General features: G+C 41.2%; 1 protein-coding gene across 1 annotated transcript; it reads right to left on the bottom strand.

The window, feature by feature from the left end:
- Positions 1 to 1,168: 1,168 nt before the first annotated feature.
- LOC110575864 (membrane-spanning 4-domains subfamily A member 6E-like) lies at positions 1,169 to 11,138 on the bottom strand. The gene is made up of 5 exons (XM_021684884.1): positions 11,026 to 11,138; positions 9,416 to 9,574; positions 4,160 to 4,369; positions 2,182 to 2,283; positions 1,169 to 1,423 (listed from the first exon to the last, which is right to left on the bottom strand). Exons 2-5 carry the CDS (start codon positions 9,545 to 9,547, stop codon positions 1,328 to 1,330), a joined length of 540 nt encoding a protein of 179 aa, XP_021540559.1. The 5' UTR covers positions 9,548 to 9,574; positions 11,026 to 11,138; the 3' UTR covers positions 1,169 to 1,327.
- Between the last annotated feature and the right edge of the window lie 16,857 nt (positions 11,139 to 27,995).

Genomic DNA, 27,995 nt, shown 5'->3' with positions numbered 1-27,995 from the left:
GGTAGGGGAACCTCCCCAAGCAGAGGAACCAACCTTATGATTAGAGGATTGGAACTTTCAGGCCACCCACCCCCAGACATCTGGAAAGGAGAGAGGGGCTAAAAATTGAGTTTAATCACCAAAGGCTGATGATTTAATCAATTGTGCATATGTAACAGAGCTCCATAAACCGCCAAAAGGATAGGATTGGGATAGCTTCTTGGTAAACCCAGGGAGATTCAGGGACTGTGGTGTTCCACACCCCTTCCCATTCCTTGACCTCTGTTTCTCTTCCATATGGCTCTTCTGGAGTTGTATCCTTTTATAATAAACTGGTAATCTAGTAAATGAACTGTTTCTCTGAGTTCTGTGAGCCACTGTAGCAAATTAATTGAACCAAGGAGGGGGTCTTGAGAACTCCATCTGTAGCCACTGAGCCCTTTGATGCTATCTCCAGGTAGATAGATAGTGTCAGCATTGAGTTAACTGCTTGGTGGTGTCGAAAAACACACACATCATAGTAATCCAATAAAGATTTTATTTTGGGGCACCTGGGTGGCTCAGATGGTTAAGCGTCTGCCTTCGGCTCAGGTCATGATCCCAGGGTCCTGGGATCGAGTCCCACATCGGGCTCCCTGCTCCTTGGGAGCCTGCTTCTCCCTCTGCCTCTCTCTCTCCCTCTGTCTCTCATGAATAAATAAATAAAATCTTTTAAAAAAAAGATTTTATTTTGAAGCCAATTACTTACACAGCTCCTGAGCCTTAATTGTAGGGGGCTTGTCTGCATGCTGTAATGAGGATAACCATGTGATGCAGCACTAGTGTCTACCATAGAAGAGTCTGAACACCACCATTACTCAGTTAACTCCTGTTGACAATTAAGGAGGACAAGAAAGAGTTGTCTCTTCTACTTCACCATGACCCCTGAATACACAATTCTGTCTAGTTTCTTGGGAAATGTCTATTTGGCAGTCTAGGCAATGGTAATTTACACATTTACACTTTTCCTAATGGCAAATCAAGAGACCCCCATTGAACACATATATTCAATAACAAGAAAACAAAGATATATAATTTTTCCTACATCTTGTTTATTAAATAATTTAGATAGCACAAGCTGAATATTGCTACAATTTGTGTCAAAGAAAAACAGAATTTTATGAAATTTAATGAAACATGTTATGTTTTTGTGGTCTTTTAAATTACAGCATCCTTTTAAAGATACATATTTTCAATGTTCATTATATAAAAGCCTACATTTCAGAGAATTCAAACTTTGCTTTCTTGAGTTTCTTTGGTTGGTTTTTATATATCATCAAAAAACCAAATTTCTGACGAATAATTTCCCCTAGGAAGTCAATAGTTCTTCATATCCAGGGTCAGAAAATGCTTTTGCGAGTATGCTGGATTTATTCTTGTAACTCTGAGGCAGGAAAAGCACACTCTAAAAGAAACAAAATATGTTAGTTTCTTCAGATGCTTGTTCTTCATATGTTAGTTCTTCAGATTTTACTCGGGTACACGCTTGATGCCATTTCCTCCATCTTTGTGTATATATATACATTGTATACAAGATGAGTATAGTATGTCATTAAGTTCTTTAAATAAATGCTGCTCATTAGCTCAATATTCATTCTGCTTTCTGTAAAGTCTGTGGTGGTGTTAGAGTGCTGTCCCATGGAATTTGAAACAACTATTTTTTAAAAATATCTTTTAGGTGAAAAAAGAATTTTAAGATCACAGGAAGGCAACACCAGAGCATTAAGGACATTTATCGAATCCAGTCATGTGTGCAAATGCCCTTGACCAAGTCAAGGCTGTTAGAGAGGCTAGGGCTGTGGTAGAAAGTGTTCCTGTCTGGAAAAGACACAAACCAAGTTCTGGGGACCTGACTGAGCACAAACTCATACACAATGTTGGGTAAGCCATTTAACTTCCAGGTTTCTGCATTTACAAAATAGAAAGATTGAACCAGTCGATTTCCAGGTTCAACCATCCCATTTGGTTAACCCTCAGCCGGTCAGCTACTCAATTGCCATCTGCTTTCCTCATGAGTCTTCCACCCCCATCAAGCCGTCTCCCATGTATATCTCGTGACCGACAACTGCCGACCCTTCTGCCACTCTTGCTGACATCGCTCAACACAGCCCAGAACTGGAGATACACCTGGCAGGATTCAGGGAGGCCGGACAGCACACTCACCCCAGTGAAGTCGGAGTAAGCCTGTTTCCACCAAACCACAGCAGCAAGCACGGCCACGCAGAACTCCAGCACCGTGCAAATCAGCATCACAGACAGAGTTCCCTGAAATTCAGGAAATACAGGTTGGCGGTGCTTGAGTCAACCGATGCCTTCATGCCTTGTTCAGTGTTGACGGTAGAGGTGAAGACCGCCTCAACCATCAGAGGATGAAGGAAGAACATCCTCAGCAAGAGAACAATGCTCCTTCCTAGCCTAGCAATTGGCTTCATTTAATCCCTTTGCTTATTTATTCCCTTGAGAGGGGGGATGAGCAGAACTACATCAGCTACACATAACCCACTTTGTACATTGTTTCCTATCCCGCTGAGACATAGCAACATCCGATTACATTGTTCACTCAGTGAGTGACACAGTAATGCCCAGGACTGAGATGGGGACAGCCTCCATTCTGGCCTCACCTCTGCCACTTAGTAGCTGTGTGAGCCTGAAGTCTCCACATTTATCAAATGTACAGTGAGATTTCCTTCTCAGAGATACCTGAGAATCAATGAGGTTTTGACCTCACTGGTGCAAGCCCTTTGTAAAAGGCTTTCTTAGCCTTTCTTGATGTCGGTAAGAGAAAGAAAATCAAAGCAATAAACATAGCATAAACAAAGCTGCCTCCATTACTAACAACCCACACCAACTCAAAAAAGATATTATGCCAAGAGACTAGGTTCTACCATTTCTGTCCCGAGTCATCCTTCACGCAGACCCAGCAACCTGATAGACCAGGAGAGACAATGTGATTGCACAAACCTCTAGTCTATTTAGGTACAGTTCAAGAGGAAATACAACTTGTTTACATTAATTAGAAACTGTCCCAGCAAGCATGTGCAGTATACTCCCTTTGTTTATAAAGCAAAATTACCCCTCAGGAATTCATACTTTATCCGTTCCACAAATCCTTCCCAAACTTCTCTCCAGAATTTTTCCCAAGGTGGGGCTGCCTCCCCCATGTGTTGGTTTATGCCAATTACTATCAACCTCATTTGCATGTACCTTTTCTCATTATAATATCATGAACCTGGAGAGAAGTGCCTGGGGCCAGGTCCACAAGGAGTGGCGGGCAAGTGCATGCTTGACCAGCTCTGTTAGCATCTGACCATTCTCCACCTGTGGCCTTGATGTAACTCACTTTTGTGGTTGTGGGACAACAGATACTCCGCAGCCTCTTTATTCTTATGTGCCCGTGTCTTTCCCAGTGTTTTCTAACCATACACATACCCTTTAATGCTCCAACCGAAGACATTATTTCTATTAGCCAAACTTCATTGCTTTCTTTTTTCCAATAATGACAATCATAATCAGTTCCCATTCTCCATCTTCCTACATCTCTTATTTCCCAATTTGATAAGTCCCACTGCTGGAAGTTTTCACAAACAACAATGATGCTGCCTTCTCCCCTGATCAATCCTGTTCATCACTGTGGTCCCCAGAAGTAGAAGAAGCCCTCACCTCTGAGGTCATATTTCCTACTTTCCACTTCTCAGTGCTGGGCCCAGTGTCCACTCAGACTGAGTTAACACCGCATCACACATACTTTTCATGTTTCTTGACCACTTGGGCCTTCCTGCTGTCTTTGTCTTTCTTAGGTTACCATTCCATGTGCCAAGATTTTTGGTTGGACAAACTCCTATTTTATACCTCTAACAACAGAATTACTTTGATTATTAAGAAAATCTATCAACAGTAAGTTTTTGTTTTTCATCATCAACTTGATTTGACATTTACTCTTCCATTCCATCTCACTGGTACATAACTCCAGAACCTAGCCCCTTCATCTCAGTCAAGCAGTCCCCTGCTGTTCGCATAGCCCTGGCCCTCCCCCAGATGCCCAAACCAGAAAGAATTAGACAGATCTTCAAAATAAGGGATAACAAAAGTCAAGGATTTCAGAAACCTCGTAAGATTGGAAAACCTGTCTAAAAATACCTACAGCCAAAGTGGTTTTGGCCATGAAACAGTCATCCTTAGCATATGGGTGCATATAATGGAAAAGTGAATACCCTTCAGGTACTTTGTCCTCTCTGTTCAAGTCACACTTCCAAAAGGCAAGATCCAAAGCAGCCAGGCTGACAGAGAGGAGAATAAAACCCACAAGAGCACATAGAGAGCTCAGAATATTTGCAGCCACACTGCTCTGAGCCTGAAAGACAAAGGCTGCGTAAGAATCACTGTCAATGAGCAACACATACCTCTTATCCCTCTTTGCCAAGGCACTGCAAAAAATTTATTTTCTTATCTGTGTCCCTCAGGGGATCTAGCATTGGTAGACTTAAACCAGGATGTCTCCCCAGTACTTAGCAACATCTCTGAACCTAGAAAGTAAATCTTGGCTAAGTGAATGAATATATGAAATGTTTCTCCCTAGGCAGGACTTCAGTAGGTGGCAGAGAATATTGCTCTTCTAAATTCTTTATTCGGGACTGAGAGCAGGGCTCCATGAGGCCGTGCCTGCAGAATCTCCAGAAGAGTACGACCAAAGGCAGTTATGGTTTCTCTCTCCCCCGACTCATTCAGAAACCCCTTGAGGAAGCCATCGGCCACACAGAAGAGGCAGATGAAACAAGCTACTCCTCCTTGCACACGACCCTCTTAAATGCACACACACTCCCAAAGATGAGTGTGGGAACATAGTCCTCAGGCTTAGGTGAGCACTGGAGTGGACAGGCTCTGGTGGGCACAGGCAGGGCTCCATATGAATGAATGTAGCCAGGCCCAAGGATGGTATAATATGCTAGCAGCAGTGTGAGGTAAAAGATCAGACTGGATGTCAGGAAACTGAGGTCCCAGTGGTAGCTTTGCCTGAGACCCTCTCCATTTTCTGGAGTGCTCAGTTCTCTAATTTCACTTCCCTCTCTGGGTTTCATTTCTACATTTATAGGGTGAGTGAGGGGAATAAATAAAATAATCTCAGAAATGTGTTCCCTTCTACCCCAATTCACAGAAGGGGGAATTGATCTAGGATTATCCTGAAAGTTCTATTTATGGGTAAGTGTAGTTCAGGGCACACCCAATAGCCATAAATTAGAATATTACATAATCCCACCCAGGTTGCTCCTCCTTTAGGGGCTCAGCAGTTGGAGCTTTGGGGGCACGGTAGAGAATAGGCAGGGTATTTTTCTCCTCCTAACCCCAGTTTCCTAAAATAATGACTAAAGTGTATGCTCCTGGGCCTCCTGATAGCCAGCAGCAGTCATGATTTCCAGAGGATATATTTCTTAGAATGATTTAGCTTTGTTCTGGGACAGCATTCTTCCCCAGCCCAAAAGGGCTGGTATAATGTGTGACCACAGTAGAATTCACTAAAGGATAGATGACTCTGGTGAGCCTGAGCATATCCCAAACCCACACCCCATATATCCTTGAGTTTGCTGCCCTATTCACTCTGGTATTGTTCTTCTCTGGGGTAAGAACAACATAAGCTTCCCCCCAAAAATCTAGAAATATTATTCTTGTATTGTGCTACCCAATGTGGTTGTCACTAGCCCCATGGGCTACCTACTCATATTTAACGCAAACTCAAGTAAAATTTAAAATTCAGTTTCTCAATTTCATTAGCCACATTTCAAGTTATCAGTTGCAACATGTGACCACCAGCCCGGGCAGCCTGACTAACGGATTCTCTATCGTCACAGGAAGTTCTACTGGACAGCGCTGATCTAGAAGTTTAGAGGCTAGTTGAGGGTTCCAAATGATCAATCTCTAAATTCTGATAAAAAAAGAGATAGATTGACATTATCCTTGAGCACTCTCTCTAATTTCCTGCCGTCTTCAGGAAATATTTGTAAGCAGAACTTCCAAATTGCATTTCTGTGCTACTGTATTATATGGCATTCTCACCCATGACCCTCAACATCAAACTACTTGAGGGACCTAGGATTGAGTGAAGACTTAGTGAATATTTACAGATTAGAAATCTCCCTATAATGCAGCTTTCCTCTCCCTGCCACTCCCAATTCTGGTTTTCCTAGAAGAGTTAAATGCAGGTAAAGTTGTTTTCTTAACCAATACCAATGACTAATGACAACTTTTAGGACCTGAGAGTTCATATTCAAATCCAAGAAAAGTATTAATTTTTAGATCAGATAGATAAAAGAATGAGGGATAAGTGTGCACATAAATAACATTTTGACTGGGTTTTCTCAAGGGTTTGGACAGATGGGCTTACACAGTGAATCCACAACAAATAGATCTCTTTATAACATTGTCTCCTTCTTTGTTGTTGAAGATCTAAAACTGAAGGCCAGTTACCATTAAAAGGACATTATAAGGAGGCAGACGTTTTCTAGAATAGATTCCTGGGCACTGATCTAGGGCATAGTACAACACCCTGATGAAGAGTATGACTTAGGGTACATGGTTGGAGGAATGTGCACTGGGCAGGAATATCGATGAGCCAGGCTCAGTTCCTGACTCTGCCAAATATCTGCTCTGAAACTTAGTTTCCAACTCTGCAAGGTAGAGAGATTGACCTTGAAGAGTTATTCAGTTTCATTTCGATCCATGAGTTGGGGGTTTTGGTCCTCATACTCACCAAAGGTTTAGTTGACTTTTTCTCCATGATGATTGATAGAATGCCAGAAATGACAAACTTTCAGAAAGGAGAGACAATGGTGAGGTCAGTTTCTATGTACAGGTGAAGCTACAATGTTATTATCATGGTGTTTATGGAAAACTCCTATGGAAACAGTCCTGGGAAACCTTTGATCAACAATGTAAGACCCAATGAATTATATTGATATGACTCTTTTACCCACAGAGTATTCAGAAAAGCATGAACAAAGGCAGATATAAGTAGGAATCTATCCCAGTAAACAAAATGAGGGCCTTAAGAGCCAGGAAAGAAGGTGTTTTTTAAATGACAGAAGAAAGTTTTGGAGTTAGACATTATGTAGAGAAAAATATGAAAGCAATGGTATGGAACAAGAAAAGAGTGGGGGCAGTTAACAGATACGGGAGGACAGAGACATATATTTTAAGTTGGTGGTTCCCCAGCTTAGGGTGGAGTGGCGGCTGAGATCAGACAGAAGACAAGGCTGGATGCAGTGAATCATTAATGCTGTGATCCGAAAGTCAAAGATACTACTTCACAATATTCATAACCTAATAGATTTGGGACAGCGAAGTAATAGAAAATCCTTTAACAATGGGGAAAAAAATGGGACAAAACAGAAAGAAGAGAGAAGTTGTAGATCCTACAGCCCCAACATTAAGTACTTCAGGTCTGCCTAAATAAAGCCTGGGTCTTCAAAATTGGACAAGGTGCTTCTACCAATGTGGGCTATGCTTCATGACTTGCTCTCAAAGAGCAGAGTATGGAAAGAGGAAGAAAGGGGAACCTGCCGACTCTACCTCAGCCTCAGGGTCAAGGTTAACGTCATCAGTGACAAATCACGTTGATAGCATATGCCCTTGTAGGACACCTCACCTCTCTCCCTTCCACATGAAAATCCATCGCAATTAGTCTGAACATGAGAAAAAAAATATCAGGGGAACCCAATTTAGGAACATGTTAGAATTCAAAAACTCCTGACCAGTGCTACTCAACATCCTCAAGGACAAGTCTGAGAAAGTATAGAGGAGCCGAAGGAGACACAATGATTAACGTAATGTAGTATCTTTGATGGGATCTTGGAACAGATAACAGGACAAACTTGTGAAATCCTCAAGGATTTCTTCCCACCTCTCCTCCCCCAATCTCCCCCCAACCCCCCGTCCTCCTAAGGATCTCTACTCACACACAAGACTCCTATGAGTGGGTAAGCAGCCTTCAACAGGGTAAATTGTGGAGAGGAAGGAACAGATACCAAAGTAATTCCCAAACTCAACACCATCAGCCCACACAGGATCTGGATGGTCTGTTGGAAGAAGAAGGGAGATGGAGGATTAAAATCAGCGTTTGGAAAGGCAAGGCATCTTTATCTCTCCCAGAGTGCTCGCACACTATCACTCTCTGCAGGACCCCAGCAAGGATGCAGACATTGAAAAGCTCTAGAGTGGGAACCCTGCAAAGATGTTTGGAGGAGATGCTGCTGAGCCAAACACAACTACCATCTCGGGACACCTGGCAAGTGCTCAGCAAGTCTTCAGGCATCTCTGCCTCTCCACCCTTGTCTGGCTCCCTGCTCCCTGAGAGACTGTTTCCCCCAGCTCTCTGATTCCGTTGCTACTAACTCTCCTTCTACCTCTTATAGAACAGGGGACATCTGAAAGCCCTCACACTGCCTTAGCCCTGGTTGTGACGACATGCGTCCTTACATCCCACAGACACTGCTGGACACCACAGAGAGCCTGGCCCTCTGGCCAGCTCCTTGACCCCTCCAGTGCATGTCCCTATAGCTGAGGATCTTGGTTTCCAAGTGGCCAAGTTTTCCTCCTTGACAACCACCTCAGATATTTATGGCTCTGTTAACATTTACCAAGCCAAAGTTTTCCAAACATTATGTCCACGAGCCTTGTAGTAATCCACAGGATCGTATAATCCGCGAGGCAATCGCTCCCACTGGATTCTGCAAACTTAGATCATATAAGTGCAGAAACAATTCCAGGAGGCAGAGCTCTGTAGTTCCCTCCCAGTCCTAGATATACCCCTCCCTCCCTCCCCATTTCGCTCCACAGAGCTTCTTTAATAAATCATGCACAAGAGGAGAGAAGCCGGCAAAAGGCAAATATCTCTGTTCTCAAAAGGGAAGGAGAAAAAAGGGGAAGGAGGTTTGTTTTTCTTATAATTTGTGGTGAGGAAAAAATTCCCTTCAAAAAAAAAATCAGTCCGATTATTAAGCATGCAGTTGGTGAACACAGAAAAAAAAGTACCTAAAATATGTAATTATTTGCCATTACTTTTGTAAAAAAAAATAGATGTACAGCTTTTTGTACATCAATTATTCCTCAATAAGGTGGTTTTTTAAAAAAGAAAATGTTGAGAAGCGTGCTGTTGCAAGAATACAGAAACATCAATAAAAAGTCAATTCTCAGATTCAGAATAGGAGAAATACACTTTTCATATCATCTTATGTCTGGGGAAGGTTCATATGGCCCTCTAGGGGGCTTCCACTGGTCTGTGCATCAACCTGGAGTTCCTCTGGCAAAACTTAAGAGCCTCCATACTCAACAATGTAGTCCCAAGACTTCAGTTCCTTTCCTGCGCCCCCTCCCCATCCCAGTCCAGCAAGTTCTGAATTGGACTTACCCCAAGAACTTTGACATCTGCCTTTAGATGTTTCTCTAGGCTGTCTTGCCTCTGGTTGGTGGGTTTGGGTTCCTCTGTTTGGGGGAAGTTGATGCCATTTGGTGTCAGAACTATGATGGTCTGCTTGGCCATGGTTGTGATTTGATGGTGCCGCCAACCCTGGAAGGGAAAATAAATTCAGCTCTTAAAAAGTATAGAGCTCTTGAGTCTCCCGAAACTGGGAGCCAGTATTCTCCCATTAGTTCTGACTTAACCTATCCTTTCAGGAAGGAAACTGATAGCATGGAGCTGTGAAAACCACAAAAATTTGGTATCATGAATATTTTTTTGCATAGCATTTGGCACAGTTCATTCATTATAGATAAGAGACACTTCACAGGGAAGCAGCAACACCAATCGTGAGAGGTCTCAATGTCCAGAAGCAAATGGTGACAAAAACTTGCAATATGTAGAAATCTCTCTTTCCTCTAGTTCTACCCACAACAATTGAATTGCCAAATAGTCAGTGAATTACACCCTCAAACTTCCCAACCAGTCATGAGATGCAGTAAGGGTTCTCTTTGTCAAAGTTTTCCTATTCAGGTTCTGCACATCTCACACTAACTCTGTTCATTTTTTAGTCCAATAATAATACTTACCAGGACTAACCTTAGGTATTTTTTATCGTATTTTACTGGACATTATCCTGTAATGCCTTTTTTCTTTTTTTTAAAGTAAGCTCTACACCCAATATGGGACTTGAATTCACAACCCTGAGATCAAGAGTCACATGTTCTACTGACTGAGCCTGCCAGGCGACCCCATCCTATGGCGCCTTTAATCTTACAACAACCCTGTATGTTAGTTAGTTCTTTAGTTAGCAAAGCCATGTCATATTTAGGGAAACTCAGAATTAAAAAGTTTATTATGAATGGAAATAATACTCACTTTGCATATACACATGGCAAAGAGTTAATGCTGAAGAAATACTTGCAGTTATAATGATTACTCAGGCACGTTCACACAAGTGGGGAGCTGTAGGACCGGGGCTGGACCCCAGCTCTCTCTGAGTCTGGAGCCTTTGCACAAGTCATCAGAGCATGCGACCTCTTCGTCCGCCCCCCCCACCCCCCCGCCCCCCCAGCAGCAGCAGCCTGTGCCTGTGTTGATTCAGTTTGGAGAAGCAGCAGCGTGCAGAAGTATTGGGAACAGGACCTGGAGTCATGAAACCCAGGTTCAAGGCCTGGCCCTCTGCTTGCCTCAAGGACCAATACCTGCGATGTTAGTGGTATTAGCTGTATTAGCTGTATTAGCGGCGAGCTCAGCTTGGATCTCTGTTTGGGGCACCATTCGCAGCCCAGGGACTGTCCAGTTTGCACAGGGCCCAAGAACATCTAAAGAAGTAAGAACTGTGCTCCCATTAATCACATGACCTCAGGTAAAGGACTCATCAAGGAGACACAGAAAACAGCAGAAAGAGTGAAACCAGATACTCCTTCTCTGCTCACTCTATTTCCAAAATACTCTGGTGCCTCTTAACTTCTTTCCATGAGCTTCCAACCAAATATCCCCTCTCAGGGAGGCACAGCAGGGGAGTGCGAAGGTGAAAACAATCTCTCAGCACTGCCTACCTGTGCCTGTGGATCAGCCTGTTGGTTCCAGCTGAGTGCTCACAAACTCCCAGGAGACTGTAACTCTGGGTTCTCACACAGTCCTGTAGAATTTTCTACTTGTCTTCATCTTTTGAAAGTCACCAGCCCTTCCTTAGTCCAGAGTTTACAGCCACACAGGATGTGATACTTACAGATTGTAGATTTGTGAAATAAGCTTGCACTTCCTTTTTGTCCAAACTCCTAGCATCTTCAGAAAACTCACAAGTAGAACCACCTAATGGCTGGGAGAACGTGGGATTCTTGGAGCTCTATATGTGCATTGCCACCAGAATACTTACTAGCTCTGTTATTAAACAAGTCTATGTTCTTCTTTTCAAATCTCTTCAGCAGGGAAACAATATCAACACTGGAGATTTGTTATAAAGTTTAGAGAAAATGTTTATAGAAGGCCTTTACTGCTTCTAAGGAGCATTCGATAATATGTAACTAATAATAGTAACATTGACTGTAATAGTGATATTGATAAATAATAATATCCAATAATATATAGCTAACCATAGTCTGACTATACTTCTTTCAAGGAGCATTCAATAATATGTAGCTAATAATAGTAATAATAGAATATAGAAAGAAATTTTTTTTGTTACTTATGTATATATATTTTTCCAATTCCCTGGGCTCTGGACAGGCTGAACCAGCCTCTCAGCACCCACTACCTAGATGCTGCTTGCTACAGAATTGTCTTTCATCTCTGACCTCTCTCTAGCAATAGATCCCTGTCCCCTGGACAGGTTGGACACCTCTAGGAAGTGGTGAAACCAGATGGGGGTGTAGTTGGGGAAGGACCTACACAAACTTCACAAACTCACACTTGGGACAGTTTTGTGAAAAAGATGGGTCCTGTGCACCCTCAAGCCCTCAGGTGGTTGTTTTTTGGAAGCCGACTTTGATACACCAGACAAGGGTACCAGCTCAGAGCCAGTCACAGAAGCTGAACAGCCCCATCCCACAAGCTTCTTCCTTCCCTTGGGAGAGTGCCAGAAAGAACCTAGGAACACAGCTGGACAATCACTATCACCTCAGGGGGCCATGGGTTCTGCACTTAACTCCATACTTCAAAGAAAAGAATTAAGAAACAACATTAAGGTTGGCATAGTTCCTGGGACAGGTGGCACAGATTACTAAATGCAATTTTTTTTTCCTTAAATTCTAGAGATGAGTCTGAGAGAGGGAACAGACTCGCTCAGAAGCTGTGAGAGAGCTACAGAAGAATCTCTACTCTCTCGCTCCTGGGCTTCTGGTACCCCTTATCCTTTCCCAAGGTGCCTGCTGGCATTTTCCCATCATGCCCTGTGCCCTTTTCACCATCCCAGCAGCCAGTAAAATAGTGGGGTACAGCTCTCTCCTGGGCTTTGACAAAGAAGGAGCCCAGCACCATAAGGGACAACCACAACCTCTTTCCCTTCAGTGGAATGTGCTAATAACCAAATAAATCTAACTACCAAGCAAAGATTCCCTCTACAGTCCATCTTCCTCTCTATACTATTATAACTTTAAATGATCTCAGAGGAGTCATAAGGATTGCCTGAGACAACACTGGTAGGGTGCTTGGTACAGAACCATGGCCCCCAAAGGGGTCTATCAACGGTCTTCCCTCAACACTCACCCCACCCAAACTCCCAATTCCAATCTCCCTCCCTGCTTCTCTTTCCCACTCTGCATCCTCCTCCTTCTTTTTCTTTTCTTTTGGGCTCCAGTAATATCTGAACAAGAGGCTCCTCTCTCTGTTCTCTCAACTTAGACCCATCCCACCTTGACCATCTGTTGTTTCCAAAGTCTGAACTCTGCCAACCCAACCTGGAGGGAAAGGGAAAGGAATGACAGAGCAGTTAACGCTTGTGGTTAATAATTTAAGACAGTGCTTGTCTGAAGAAGCACTAATGACATTTTGATTTGGATAATTTTTTTGTTGCAGGGCAGGGGGTTCCTGTCCTGTGCACTGCAAGATGTTTAACAGGATCTCTGGCCCCTACTCACTAGATGCCAGAAACACTGTCCACCCCAGATGTGATGTCACCAGATATTGCCAAATGTCCCCTGATGGAGAGGGGACAAAATCTCCTCATTGAGAACCATTGATCTAGAAGCAAAAAGTTTTTCTGTGACTTCCGTGTAAAGGCAAGCATGCAAGAAACAAATCATTATTGTTCTTTAACTCACTAATTTCTTTAATTTTTATTTTTAATTGTAATAAAAAAACCACATAAAATTTATCACCTTAGCCATTTTTAAGTATACAGTTCAGTAGTGTTAAGTATGTTCACATTACTGTGCAACAGGTCTCTAGAACTTTTTCAGTTTTTTGTAAAGCTGAAGCTCTATACCCATTGAATGACAATTCCCCATTTACTCCACCCTCAGCCCTTGGCAACCATCATTCTGGCTCTGTTTCTAGGAATGTGACTACTTTAGATCCTCACAACCATAGAATCATATCTTGTTTGTCTTTTTCTGACTGGCATATTTCACATAGCATAATGTTCTCAAGTTTCATCCACATTGTAGCTTGTGGTAGGATCTCCTTGTTGTTGAAGGCTGAATAATATTCCATTGTATGCATATACCACTTTTGGCTTATTCATTCATCTGCCAATGGGTATTTCGGTTGTTTCCTTGGCTGTTGTGAATAATGCTGCCATAAATGTGAGTGTGGAATCTTTTCGAGATAAGCTAATTCATAGCTCTCCTTTTCCTTAGGGTCAGTTTCTAAAGATTTATTTTGGTTTGGTTGGGCCATGCTTTCCTGTTTCTCTCTCTGTCTTGGGATCTTTTGTTGAGATTTGGGCATTTGAAAAAAAAAAGCCACCTCCTTCAGTCTTTCAAACTGGTTTCATAAAGGGGGAAGACCTTTGCCAATCAACATGGCTAGAGATTCTGGGGACCTTTCCAACCTTTTCTGGGGATGCGTCTGCTCTGGGCATGTGTGTGTAAACCTTCCAGTTAAAGAGGTCTGCCTGCTTCTTCTCTGAAGCCCACACTCTATCTTCCCCTGCTTCCTTCTGAGGTACCACAGCCACTCTGGAGCTGTGACAAGCCACAGTGCTTGCTTTGTTCTTAGCGACTCCCAATCTCACATCCAAACTGTGCCAGTTTCCCTCAGCACTCCAAATCTGTGAGACAGAAACCGATCCCTCCAGTAGCCCCTCGAAAATCTAGAATGCTGGACACATGTTCTGTGCCTCCACTCTTCTTTCCCTCCTGAGGAAAAAGCTGGAGTTGGGAGTTTTCTCCCAATCATATCACACTGTGTCAGGGTGGGTAATGCACTTAGATGCATCTCTTCTTGGCTTTGTGCTTGCCTAGGATGCTGTGACTTCTTAACTGGTTTCCAGAGGGCTCACAAGGCAATTTGGTCCATATATTGTTAATATGGTGTCTCCATGGGAGAATGGGGGCTTGGGGCTTCCTACTCTGCCATCTTGCTGATGTCACTCAAGTTAATTTCTTGTTATAAGACCTTATTCTGTCTGCTGAGAGGTGGAAAGTCTCCCTTCTACCTGTGGCAGAACCTACAAAGCAGGTGTTTATATAGTGATGGAGAATTGGATTGGGGAGTAATTTTGGTGTTCATTTATCAAAGCAGGTCATTGTTCCAAGGATCCACTTGGAAAGTAAGAAGGCCCAAACTCTTTGGACCCCAAACAACCATCTGGGTCTTCATTGTTTTAGCCAGGTCCCTCTGCTTCTCAGCTTTTGTCACTGACCCCCTGCTCCCTCTCTTCTCAGGACCACAGGAATCTTCTTCAAGTCACCAAAGACATCTGTTATTCTCTTAATTATCATGATTACTCCTTCCCTTCCATAACCCCTCTTGTTCCTAAACAGTAGGAACTCTTCTCTTTCTGAAACATTTATCATAACTTCTTTAGTGGGATCTGATTCTTTGGACTTTTGGAAAACAAAAGCTATAAACTAGTAGGCAAAATCTCCTTTTCCTTCCTCCATTTATATATTCCTCTACTTCCCCTACCATTTCCTCACCAACCCCCCCGCCCTGCAATTAATAGGTTATCTTAAGGAAAAAGCTAAAAAAGTCCTAAAATGCTTGGACTGAGAAAAAAAACAACAAATATTATCTTGCAAGAATTTTAGTCTTGCTCACAGTCTGTGGGTAAATTGCTGTTGGGCAACAGGAAGTCTGCAGCTGAACACACAGCCTGACCACCTGCTCCACCCTTCAAGAGCTTTGGAGAAGGAAGGGCCAGAGCCCAGCACAAGCTAGTTCATGGCAGAGATTGAGATGCTTCTACATAAGTGAGGAGTTTCTTCCTATAATAGAGAAGAAGCCTGCAGTGGGCAGGAAGAAAGGGGGAAACTATCTTCCAACTGAGAATTAAGTGGACTGAAGTGTGTAGGATCTTTTTGATTTGAATAGACAGGCCCCTGACTCTGATCTCTGTGGGCATTAGGTTGTTTCTAAAGGGATAAAACCTTGTTTGTTATAGCTGAGGAGCAGCCTCAGGTCAATTGCTTTCTATTTGTGTCCCATATATACAGACATCTATTGCATTTCTGTATACTAATAATGAAGTAGCAGAAAGAGAAATTAAGAAAACAGTCCCATTGTTTACAATTGTACCAAAAAATAATAAAACACCTAGGAATAAACTTAACTAAGGAGGTGAAAAACCTGTAGTCTGAAAACTATAAAACACTAGTGAAAGAATTGAAAATGACACAGACTAATGGAAAGATATTCCATGCTCATGGGTTGAGAGAACAAATATTGTTAAAATGTCCATATGACCCAAAGCAATATACAGATTTAATGCAGTCCCTATCAAAATACCAACAACATGTTTCACAGAACTAGAACAAATAATTCTAAAATGTGTATGGAACCACAAAAGACCCTGAACAGCCAAAGCAATCTTGAAGAAGAAGAACAAAGCTAGAAATCACAATTCCAGATTTCAATATATATTATAAAGTATTAATCAAAATAGTATGGTATGTGCACAAAAACAGACACATTGATCAACAGAACAGGATACATAGCCCAGAGATAAATCTGTGCTTATAGGGTCAATTAATCTTCAACAGAGGCAAGAATATGCAATGGGAAAAAGCTTCTTCAACAAATGGTGTTGAGAAAACTGGATAGCAACATGCAGAAGAATGAAACTGGACCACTTTCTTACACCATACACAAAACTAAACTCAAAATGGATTAAAGGCCTAATTGTGAGGCCTAAAGCCATAAAAATCCTCGAAGAGAGCATAAGCAGTAATTTCTCTGACATCAACTATAACAATATTTTTCTAGATAGGTCCCAAGAGGCAAGGGAAGCAAAAGCAAAAATAAACTATTGGAACCACATCAAAATAAAAAACTCTTGCAAAGCAAAGGAAATCATCAACAAAACAAAAAGACAATCTACTGAATGGGAGAAGATATTTGCAAATGATATATCCAATAAAGGGTTAGTATCCAACATATATAAAGAACTTCTACAACTCAACAACAACAACAAAAACCCCAAATAATCCAATTGAAGCATGAAAAGATGCTCAACATCACTAATCATCAGGGAAATGTAATTCAAAACCACAACGATCTATCACCTCACACCTACCAGAATGGCTAAAGTAAAAAACACAAGAAACAAGTGTTGGTGAGGATGTGGAGAAAAGGGAACCCTCATGCACAGTTGGTGGGAATGCAAACTGGTGCAGTCACTGTGGAAAACAGGATAGAGGTTCCTCAAAATATTAAAAATAGAACTACCATATGACTCAGTAATTCCACTACTGGGTATTCACCAAAGAAAACAAAAGCACTAATTTGAAAAGATATATGCACCCAAATGTTTTTTGCAGCATTATTCACAATAGCCTAAATATGGAAGCAGCCCAAGTGTCCATTGAAAGATGAATGGATAAAGAAGGTATGGTATAGGGTGCCTGGGTGGCTCAGTTGGTTAAGCATCTGCCTTTGGCTCAGGTCATGATCCCAGGACCTTGGGATCGAGCCCCGTGTCAGGCTCCCTGCTCTGCAGGAGGCCTGCTTCTCCCTCTCGCACTCCCCCTGCTTGTGTTCCCTCTCTCGCTGTGTCTCTCTCTGTCAAATAAATAAATAAAATCTTTTAAAAAAAGAAGATATATATATATATATATATATATATATATATATATGTAGGAATATTACTCAGCCATAATAAAGAATGAGATATTTGTGTCCCACATTTATTATTGATATTTTGTTTTATGGCTTATATCTGAAAATGTCTAGAAATATCTCTCTTCAAATTATTAATGTGAGCCAAATGATAAAGAAATAGTAGTTTTATGGTCATGCCAAGGTTTATGGCTCTCTGAATAAGTCAATATCTGCATTTAACTTCCCAGTGTGGGGGAAACATTGCTTTACCTGAAATATACAGATGGTTTAAGCTGTGCTATGTCAAACTAATATTAAGATCTAGGATAATTTTCTCGTGAAATAATAAACATTGAAACATAATTAGGATCAATTTATTTAAGAGAGCTTGCTACAGTTATGTCTTCCCAAGAAAGATACAACATTTATAGCTTGATCTCAGAGTTTCTGTGGAACTACATACTGGATTATTATATTAACAAATTTGGGGATATAATTATGCTAGTAAGTTATACAGGAGAATGTTATTCTTAGGAGATAGGCCCTGGGTATTTGGGGACCAAGTATCATGATGTCAAGCAATTGTTTTCAAAAGATTCAGTACTATATCCATGTATGTGTGTATCTGTAAAGTGGTTCTGACCCCATTCCAACATGTGTGTGTGTGGGGGGGTGGGGGGTTCCCACACCACCAAGCAATTATTGCACACCAGCAGGTGTCCTTCAATTCAACTCAATTCTGACACTATCTACTTGGATACAGCATCAGATTCCACAGGTTAAGGGCTCAGTCCCACAAAACCAATCCCCCCCACAACATATAATTTCAGATGCCAGTCACAATTCCAGATTGTTACTTGTGCTTCTGACCCACTACCTATAGATTTGGAAATTCGACCAACCCCCTTGGATTTGATTAATTAAACTCAGAAGCATTTTACAAGGTGACTCTTGATAATGTGGGGGTTGGGGCACTGACTCCTGCACAGTTGAAAATTGATGTATATCTTTTGCCTTTGCAAAAACTTAACTAATAATTGCCTACTGTTGACCAGAAGCCTTACCAATAATGAAAATGGTGGATTAACACATACTTTGTATGTGTATTACATACTGTATTCTTACAATAAATAAATAGAGAAAAGAAAATGTTATTAAGAAAACCATAAGGAAGAGAAAATACATTTACAGTATGTATTGTAAAAAAAAAAATCCATGTAGGGGGCACCTGGGTGGCTCAGTTTGTTGAGCATGCAACTCTTGATTTTGGCTTAGGTCATGATCTCAGGATTGTGGTATTGAGCCCCACATGGGGCTCCATGCTCAGCATAGAGTCTGCTTGTCCCTCTCTCTCTCTGCCCCTGTCCCCTGCTTGCACTCTCTCTCTCTCTCAAATAAATAAATAAATAAAAGTTTAAACTCCATGTATAAGTGGACCCACACAGTTCAAGACTGCATTGCTCAAGGGGCAACTGTTCTTACTAGATTACTGATTTATGACAAAAGGACACGACTCAGGAACAGGCAGATGGAAAAATGCATAGGTCAAGGTGAAGGGAAAGGGCATGGGGCTTCCATGTCCTCTCTGAGCATGCCACTTTTCCCATACGTCCACATGTTCACCAACCAGGAAGCTATCCTAACCCTTTCCTTTTTTTAAAATTTTTATGGAATCTTTATTACTCAGACATGATTGATTGGCCATTAGTGACTGATTCAACCTCCAGCCCCTCTCCTCTTCCTGGAGGTCAGGGGGGCAGACTAAAAGTTCCAACCTTCTAATCATGTGGTTGTTTCCTCTGGTGATCAGCTCCCTTCCTTAGGTAATTTCCAAGTCACCTCATTAATATAAACCCAGTCAGTGGAAAGTGGCTTGTTATAAATCACAAGACACCCATTTCACCTTTACTTCTATGAAGGGATTTTAGGAACTGAGGACAAGACAACAAACATTATAACAAAAGATGCTCCCATTGATCTTATCACTCAGGAAGTTCCAAGGGTTTTGGGAAAAGTGAATCAGGAACTGTGAATGAAGACTGAATATATATGAGAAATATATTTTGGTTATCTGAGTGGCCAAATACATATTTCTATAAATTACAGTCAGTGTGTTCCTGCATAGTCAATAATAAAAAATATTATCTATAGATGTAGACAGACAATGCCCATCTAATAACAGTGCCAGGGACAAATATGTTGTCCAACAGAGTGGGTTTATTGACTCGTTGCCACAAGTGATAACACACACCATAAGAACTAGGAGACACCTAATCATAGGAAGAAATGGGATTATTTTAGGATTTGGGGAAAGGTGGAATTTAGGTAAACTTTAGATGTGGTGTTTTGATTGGCTTAAAGCAAAGCAGAGCTGTGTATAAAGGGGTTACCACCAAACCTGGGCTAGAAGTAGATTCAGAGTCCCATTTCCTTGGAAACCAAAAGTTAAGAAAAAAGTGTGTAATGTTGAATCCCCAAAGCCCTTATGTGAAGCTCTGCACTGGTGATTTTTGGATTTCTTTGTTTTTTCCCTTTCCTTTTAAACTAGGAATGAAAAAATTTTTTTTTTATTTTTTAAATTAACATAGAATGTATTATTTCTTTCAGGGGTACAAGTCTGTGATTCATCAGTCTTACACAATTCACAGCCCTCACCATAGTACTTACCCTCCCCAATGTCCATCACCCAGACACCCCATCCCTCCCAACCCCCTCCACTCCAGCAACCCTCAGTTTGTTTCTTGAGATTAACAGTCTCTTATGGTTTGTCTCCCTCTCTGGTTTCATCTTGTTTCATTTTTCCCTCCCTTCCCCTATGATCCTCTCGCTTGTTTCTCAAATTCCTCATATGATACTTGTCTTTCTCTGATTGACTTATTTCACTTAGCATAATGCCCTCTAGTTCCATCCACATCATTGCAAATGGCAAGATTTCATTTTTTGATGGCTGCATAATATTCCATTGTATATATATACCACACCTTCTTTATTCATTCATCTGTTGATGCACATCTAGTCTCTTTCCATAGTTTGGCTATTGTGGACATTGCTGCTGTAAACATTGGGGTGCACATACCCCTTTGGGTCACTACATTTGTATCTTTGGGGTAAATACCTAGTAGTGCAATTGCTGGGTCGTAGGGTAGCTCTGTTTTCAACTTTTTGAGGAACCTCCATACTGTTTTCCAGAGTGGCCGCCCCAGCTTGCATTCCCACCGACAGTGTAGGAGGGTTCCCCTTTCTCCACATCCTTGCCAACATCTGTCATTCCCTGACTTGTTAATTTTAGCCATTCTGACTGGTGTGAGGTGGTATCTCATTGAGGTTTTGATTTGTATGCCGAGTGATGTTGAGCACTTTTTCATGTGTCTGTTGGCCATCTGGATGTCTTCTTTGGAGAAATGTCTGTTCATGTCTGTTCAACTCGAGAAGAATGTGTATTCTGTTGCTTTGGGATGGAATGTTCTGAAGATATCCGTGAAGTCCATCTGGTTCAGTGGGTCATTTAAAGCCCTTATTTCCCTGTTGATATTTTGCTTAGATGATCTGTCCATTTCAGTGAGGGGGTTGTTAAAGTCTCCCACTATTATTGAATTATTGTTGATGTGTTTCTTTGATTTTGTATATAATTGGCTGCTCCCATGTTAGGGGCATAGATATTTACAATTGTTAGATCTTCTTGATGGATAGACCCTTTAAGTAGGATATGGTGTCCTTCCTCATCTCTTATTACAGTCTTTGGTTTAAAATCTAATTTGTCTGATATAAGGATTGCCAACCCAGCTTTCTTTTGATGTCCATTAGCATGGTAAATAGTTTTCCACCCTCTCACTTTAAACCTGGAGGTGTCTTTGGGTCTAAAATGAGTCTCTTGCAGAGAGCATATCAATGGGCTTTGTTTTTTTTATCCAATCTTATACCCTGTGTCTTTTGATTGGGGCATTTAACCCATTTACATTCAGGGTAACTATTGCAAGGTATGAATTTAGTGCCATTGTATTGCCTGTAAGGTGACTGTTACTGTATATTGTCTGTGTTCCTTTCTGGTCTATGTTACTTTTAGGCTCTCTCTTTGCTTAGAGGACCCCTTTCAATATTTCTAGTAGGGCTGGTTTGGTGTTTGCAAATTCTTCTAGTTTTTGTGTGTCCTGGAAGCTTTTTATCTCTCCTTCTATTTTCAGTGACAGCCTAGCTGGATATAGTATTCTTGGCTGCATATCTTTCTCATTTTGTGCTCTGAATATATCATGCCAGTCCTTTTTGGCCTGCCAGGTTTCTGTGGATAGGTCTGCTGCCAATCTAATGTTTTTACTGTTGTAGGTTACAGACCTCTTGTCCTGAGATGCTTTCAGGATTTTCTCTTTGTCTCTGAGATTTGTGAGGTTTACTATTAGATGTCAGGGTGTTGACCTATTTTTACTGATTTCGAGGGGGGTTCCCTGTGCCTCCTGGATTTTGATGCCTATTTCCTTCCCCAAATTAGGGAAGTTCTCTGCTATAATTTGCTCCAATATACCTTCTGCCCTCCTCTCTCTTTCTTCTTCTTCTGGGATCCCAATTATTCTAATGTTGTTTTGCTTTATGGTATCACTTATCTCTCAAATTCTGCCCTCATGATCCAGTAGTTGTTTATCTCTCTTTTTCTCAGCTTCTTTATTCTCCATCATTTGGTCTTCTATATCATTAATTCTCTCTTCTGCCTCATTTATCCTAGCAGTTAGAGCCTCCATTTTTTATTGCACCTCATTAATAGCCTTTTTTATTTCAACTTGGTTAGATTTTAGTTCTTTTATTTCTCCAGAAAGGGATTCTCTAGTATCTCCTATGCTTTTTTCAAGCCCAGCTAGTATCTTTATAATCATCATTCTGAACTCTAGTTCTGACATCTTACTAATGTCTGTATTGATTAGGTCCCTGGCAATCGGTACTGCCTCTTGTGTTTTTTTTTTTGAGGTGAGTTTTTCTGTCTTTTCATTTTGTCCAGAGGAGAATAGATGAATGAGAGAACAAGATGCTAACAGGGTAACAACGACCCCAGAAAGATATACACTAAACAAATCAGAAGAGACCCAAAACTGGGGGGAAAAGAAAGGAAAAAAAAAAAAAGAATATGATCAGGCTGGTGAATAGAACAGAGCCACACACTAGATTTTGGGTGTATTTTGGTCTGTTAGAAGAAATTGCCTCCCAAAATTTTAAAGAAAGAAAAACTTATATATATATACAAAAATAAGGGTAAATACGATGAAGGGATGGAATATAACTGTAAAGATGAAAATGTAAAAAGATTTAAAAAAAGGAATTGATAAAAAGTTGGTTGAAAAAAGAATGAAAAAAATTTTTAAAAAAGAATGTGATCAGGTGGGAGACTATGACAATGTCATACACTAGATTTAGGGTACATTTTGGTCTGTTAGAAGAAACTGTATCCCAAAATTTTAAAGAAAGAAAAACTTACATATATATAAAAAATAAGGTGAAATACAATGAAGAGATAGAATATGACTGTAAAAATGAAAAATTAAAAAGGATTTTAAAAAAGGAATTGATACGATGTTGGTTGAAAAAGGAAAGAAGAAAAATTCAACAAAAAAAAATAGAAAAAGAAAAAAATAAAATTTTTAAAAATTAACTTTGAAAGACTAAAGCATCATGGGAAAAACACCATGGATTCTATGTGCATTATTCCCCTAGCACTGGAGTTCTGCCGTTCTCATTGATCGGTAAACTTGGTCTTGGCTGGCTGTTCTTGCTGATCTTCTGGGGGAGGGGTCTGTTGCCGTGTTTCCCAAATGTCTTTGCCAGAGGCGGAATTGCCCCGCCCTTGCCGGGTCCGGGCTAAGTAATCTGCTCGGGTTTGCTCTCGGAAGCTTTTGTTCCCTGCAAGCTTTCTGTACAGATTTGGAGGACGAGAGTGAAAATGTTGGCCTCCCAATCTCCGCCCTGGAGGAGCCGAGAACTCGGGGCCCCACTCCTCAGTGCGCCCCCAGAGAAAAGCAGTCAATCACTTCCGTCTCCCCGGTCTCCGGCTGCACTCCGTGCTCACCCGGCCTGTGACCGCTCGTTTCTATCTCTGGCACCCAACCCCCTGTGGAGTCTCCAAACCCAGCAGATCCCTGCGGTGCACTCCCATGCTGCTCCTCCCAGGGGAGGAAGGGGAGTCTCCCCGGATCTGCCGCTTGTTGGGTCCCTGCTGGAGGAGCAGTGGCCCAACTGTGCCCCGGATCATGGTTTATGGCCACCCCGAGCTGAGAGCCCGCGCCTCCGCTCCATCTCTGCAGCCGGCTTCCCCGCTCTGATACCTGGGAGCTCTGCTGCAGTCAGACACCCCCAGTCTTTCTGTGACCCCGAGGGTCCTGAGACCACACTGTCCCACAAGGGTTCCATCCCCTGCTTAGCCACTGGAGCGACGTCCCGGAGCGGAGCCGACTTCTAAAAGTTCCGATTTTGTGCTCTGCGGCTCTATCACTTGCCAGTAGCAGCTGATGGAGGCCCCCTCCCCCGCCGTCTATCCTCCCGAATATCGCCTCGGATTCACTTCTCCGCACATCCTACCTTCCAGAAAGTGGTCGTTTTTCTGTTCAGAGTTGCTGCTATTCTTTTCTTCGATCTCCTGTTGAGTTCGTAGGTGTTCAGAATGGTCTGATCCCTATCCAGCTGAATTCCTGGGACCAGATGAAATTTAGGTCTCCTACTCCTCCACCATCTTGTTCCTTCCCCCTAGGAATGAAAATTTAAATGCTGGTGTAATTTTTTGTTCCTGCATAGACAGCCTGGAGAAAATGATTAATGCATAGACCAATTTATGTGTATGTTACATATAGGTAAACCTCTTCATATGTAATCTATCTGCATGAGGATGAGGAACACCTATTTTGGAAAATTAACTTTCAATAACCCAAGTTTCCAGAAAACAGAGCTGGAGACAGGGATTTAATGTTGATATTTTAGTTGGAGGAACATCAAAAGTGTGTAAGTGTTAATATAAAGCTTAATGGGAAACACAAAGGGAACACAGCTTGTTACTCCTCCTAGATCAAAAGTTAGAAAAGTGCCAGCACCCAGAGGCACACAGCCCTTGAGCTCCCTTCCAGCCATTTCTCCCCAAGGGTAACCACCCTATTGACTTCTAATACCAGTGATTCATTTGTCCTGGTTTTGGTGTCTCAATAAATAGAATCATACAGCATGTACTCTTTTGTGTTTGCCCTGTTAAAGAAGAAAACCACAGGGGCATGTGGGTGGCTCACTCGGTTAAGCATCTACCTTGGGCTCAGGTAATGATCTCAGGGTCCTGGGATTGAGCCCCACTTGGAGGCCCACATGGAGCCACACATCGGGCTCCATGCTTGGCAGGGAGTTTGCTTGTCCCTCTGCCCCTCCTCCCACTCATACTCTCTCTCCCTCTCAAATAAATAAATAAAATCTTAAAAAAAAAAAAAAAAAAGGAAACCACAGGCCCCTAATGGAGTCACTTATGTTAAGGCCCCATGTCAGCAAACCAAGACTTAACACCTAACTGCAGTTTCAACCCCCCTCCCCGCCCAGGAATGGTCAACATGGAATTTCCTGGTCAGCACTAGGAAATTTACCGATAGACCCCTTCCATCCCCCTTAGAAGGATGACCTTGTCTAAAACAATGCATTCTTTGCTAATAATTTCCTTTTTCTGCCCCCTCTTTGGCTTCAAAAACCTTTCCTTTCCTGCAGCTTGATGGAGCTCCTTTCTATTTGCTGGAATGTGTGCTGTCCAACTCATGACTTGTTCAATAAAGCCAATTTGATCTTTTAAATTACTCCATTGTGTTTTGCTGTTTAACAGCCTTCTCTTCCTATTATTGTGTCATATTGCTGCTGGGTAACACATAACTCCAAAACAGGAATTAAACTAAATGTGTATTATCTCTCTTGAGTTTGTGTGTTGGAGGGCTTTTAGTATGGTAAAGGGAAGCAAATTATAAGGGGAAAATGAAGTTTAGAGACGACGCCAGGTTTTTATTGTCACTTTTAACTGAAAATTCTGCACTGAATACGTTAGAACTGCCTTTTGAAGAGTAACTCTGGAAATAACTAGAACGTCAGCTCTGTGAGGTCACAGACAGCCTGGTTAGTTCATTGTTACATGCTTGGCAGATAGCAGATACTCAATAAATATTTGTTGAATAAATATATTGTAGCGATGGAGTTAATTTGCAACTGTACTGGAAAAGCTCTATCTTTACCCCTGGGGATGCCTGAATATCTGGATTTTGACTCCTGGTCGAGACAAGAACATTGGAATTTATGAGTGCTGTTTAGAATCCCAAACTGCCTTGGTGACCCTCTATATCAGTTTCTTTACTAATAGTTTGCAACTAACCTCACTGGCTTCATAAGCCTGACTTGACTACTTAATGAGACATTGAGAGATTTTTGCACACATCTGGGCAGTTCAAGCCAAGGCTAGCATGGGTCATTCATTTGGTTGGGTCAATGAGGAGCCTGTACTGTGGAATGTCTCCAGTGCTTGCCTGTACTTTCTCTTGCTGCATCATACCTTTTGTCTTTAGAGAAAAGCCTTATGTGAGAATACTCTACGGAGTCTGATGAGTCCTTTCAAATATCCAAACTGGTTAAACAAGACTGATTTAGGCAATCTAATTAAGAATGAAGAAATAATATTTGCAGACAAGAAATAATATTTGCAGACAATATTTGAATCGATTTTCTTTTTGGACCAGATGTCTTCCAGACAGAGAAATAAAAAAATACTTGAAATATGAAACCTGCATTCACTAGGTCAACTAAAACAATTCTTTTTCAGTTTTTAAATTTATTTAAGTGATTGCTACACCCCACGTGGGGCTTGAACTCACAATTCCAAGATCAAGAGTTGCATGCTCTTCCAACTGAGGCAGCCAGGTGCCCCTAAAACAAGTTTCATATAAAACTTCTATAGTATCCAATTGAAAGGTGAATATTTGGATTGTATACACATGATGGATTTATTTGCAAATTTGTATCATTTGTATCACAAGCTCATCCCTAGTTACAAAATAAATTTGATTAGAATGATATTGAGATAATTTAACCAAGTACTAAATAACTAAATTTTGTAGTCCAGATATAATTTTCATTTGGTAAAGACAGTCTTTATCAACAAAAAAAGAAGGACTCTGATCTTACACCCAGACCTTGCCAGGGCTTCAAAACTTAAGAAAAAATACACACACACACACACACAGACACTGTATCCTTAAAATTTATGTATATGTATATATTACATATATATTATACACATACATATGTATGTATGTATATATGTAATATGCAACTTAAGTCATTGGGGGACCATGGTATGGACACAGATTCTGTGGCTTCAGAGCTAGAGGTAAAGTGGAAAATTTTTCATTGCTCTCTGTCATCTTTAATCAAATTTGGGAGGGAAGGAATACTAAGTAGAAAAAACAACTGAAGGGAAAAATCGGTTTTCAAAGGTAATCAGTATGGGCCAAGGCACTCTGGTGTGGTAACCAGGCAAACGAAAACAGCCTGGATGACAGCTGGGCTGCAAAGCACCATGAGGTGCCTGACCCCCAGCTAGCCCATGACTCTCCTCCTCCTGACAGTCAGCCCCACTTGGCCGAGCTGAAGGAGTCTACTCAAGAGGTGGGTGATTCTGGTGAAGCTGTATGTGTTAATAGAGAAGAATCAGAACAAGCTCTCTGATTTTTTCAATGGGGGAAAATACCACAATTTGCTAAAATTGACAATAAAAATGGGAATATCCAGGGAGCAAACACAGGGACTTTCAGAACTTCCTCTACCTGATGTCTGCACTTATTGGACATGAAAAAAAAGGTCTAAGTTTTAGCCCTACAAGTTAATCAGAGTTAGCTAAGTTCCTGAGAATCACATGGGCTGCAGCAACCCCAACAAATGTCAATCAGTAAAAAACAAACTGTTGACATTGAAGAGGTTCCAAAAGGAAGCCAAACACATTGTCAGCTTTGTTTAAACCATATCTCAAATTTAGAAGTCATATTTTCCCCTATCCACCAAGAAATCAAAAGAAAGGAACTTCGTATGTCTTTTCTGTGCTTATCATACAGCTATTTAAAAAATCAAACCAAGGAACGTATTTTGATTAATTAAAAAATTTAAATACCTTCCCTGAAACTTGTATAGCTTTGTCTCATTGTGTTACCATTATTTGTATTGTGTGAAAACAAAAATCTTTGAACATGGATCAAAACTGTCCAGGTATTACTGTATAAAGGCATTGGAAAATATCAGAACTTAGATATAAAATAACAATTGAAATGTGCAAGTGTCTTTTATGAGATGGTTCTCATGGAATCTAAATAGGGTGACTTAAGAAAATGAGCATATGAAAATTGTTATACTTGAAATTTATGATTGAGGATTTTAATGATTGGGCAAGTATTAACTTAATTAAATGACCTCTTTAGATATCCTTAAATAAATTTTAAATATTGAAAAAGGAAAAAAAATACAATCATATGTTTATTGGGATCCTTTTAAAATTGAAGGAAAAAATCAATTCTTCATGTCATCATGGAACCAGACTTACTCTGTAGACCAGTCTGTACAATTACAAAACTAGAAGCAATTCTAAACAACTACTTTCAGACATTGGACAGTAGTCACTGCAGGGCTTACAACATGGAGAAAACAGAAACAAATGTGAATAAACAACTGGTCTGGTTCTGCATGAAGAAACTTTCTAGATCATGGTCAGGGAGATGGATCCCTACTGATCTTGCTACATTGAAAAACAGAAATCAGAGGTTCAGGGAGCTGAAGCAGCTAAAATTGAATTAGTGTG

This window comes from Neomonachus schauinslandi, chromosome 11, assembly GCF_002201575.2.
Source record: "Neomonachus schauinslandi chromosome 11, ASM220157v2, whole genome shotgun sequence".
In the NCBI taxonomy this organism is placed as follows: Eukaryota; Metazoa; Chordata; class Mammalia; order Carnivora; family Phocidae; genus Neomonachus; species Neomonachus schauinslandi.
Note: the sequence above shows the minus strand (reverse complement) of the source record. Positions and strands in the feature narration are given on the sequence as shown.

What these genes read in the sequence shown, in the direction of transcription:
- LOC110575864 (XM_021684884.1), bottom strand. Translation starts at nt 9,547, where the DNA reads ATGGCCAAGCAGACCATCATAGTTCTGACACCAAATGGCATCAACTTC. An exon ending in CAGATGTCAAAGTTCTTGGG is followed by an intron (nt 4,370 to 9,415) that starts GTAAGTCCAATT and finishes TTTGTCTTTCAG; the next exon opens with GCTCAGAGCAGTGTGGCTGC. An exon ending in CTTACTCCGACTTCACTGGG is followed by an intron (nt 1,424 to 2,181) that starts GTGAGTGTGCTG and finishes TGTTTCTTTTAG; the next exon opens with AGTGTGCTTTTCCTGCCTCA.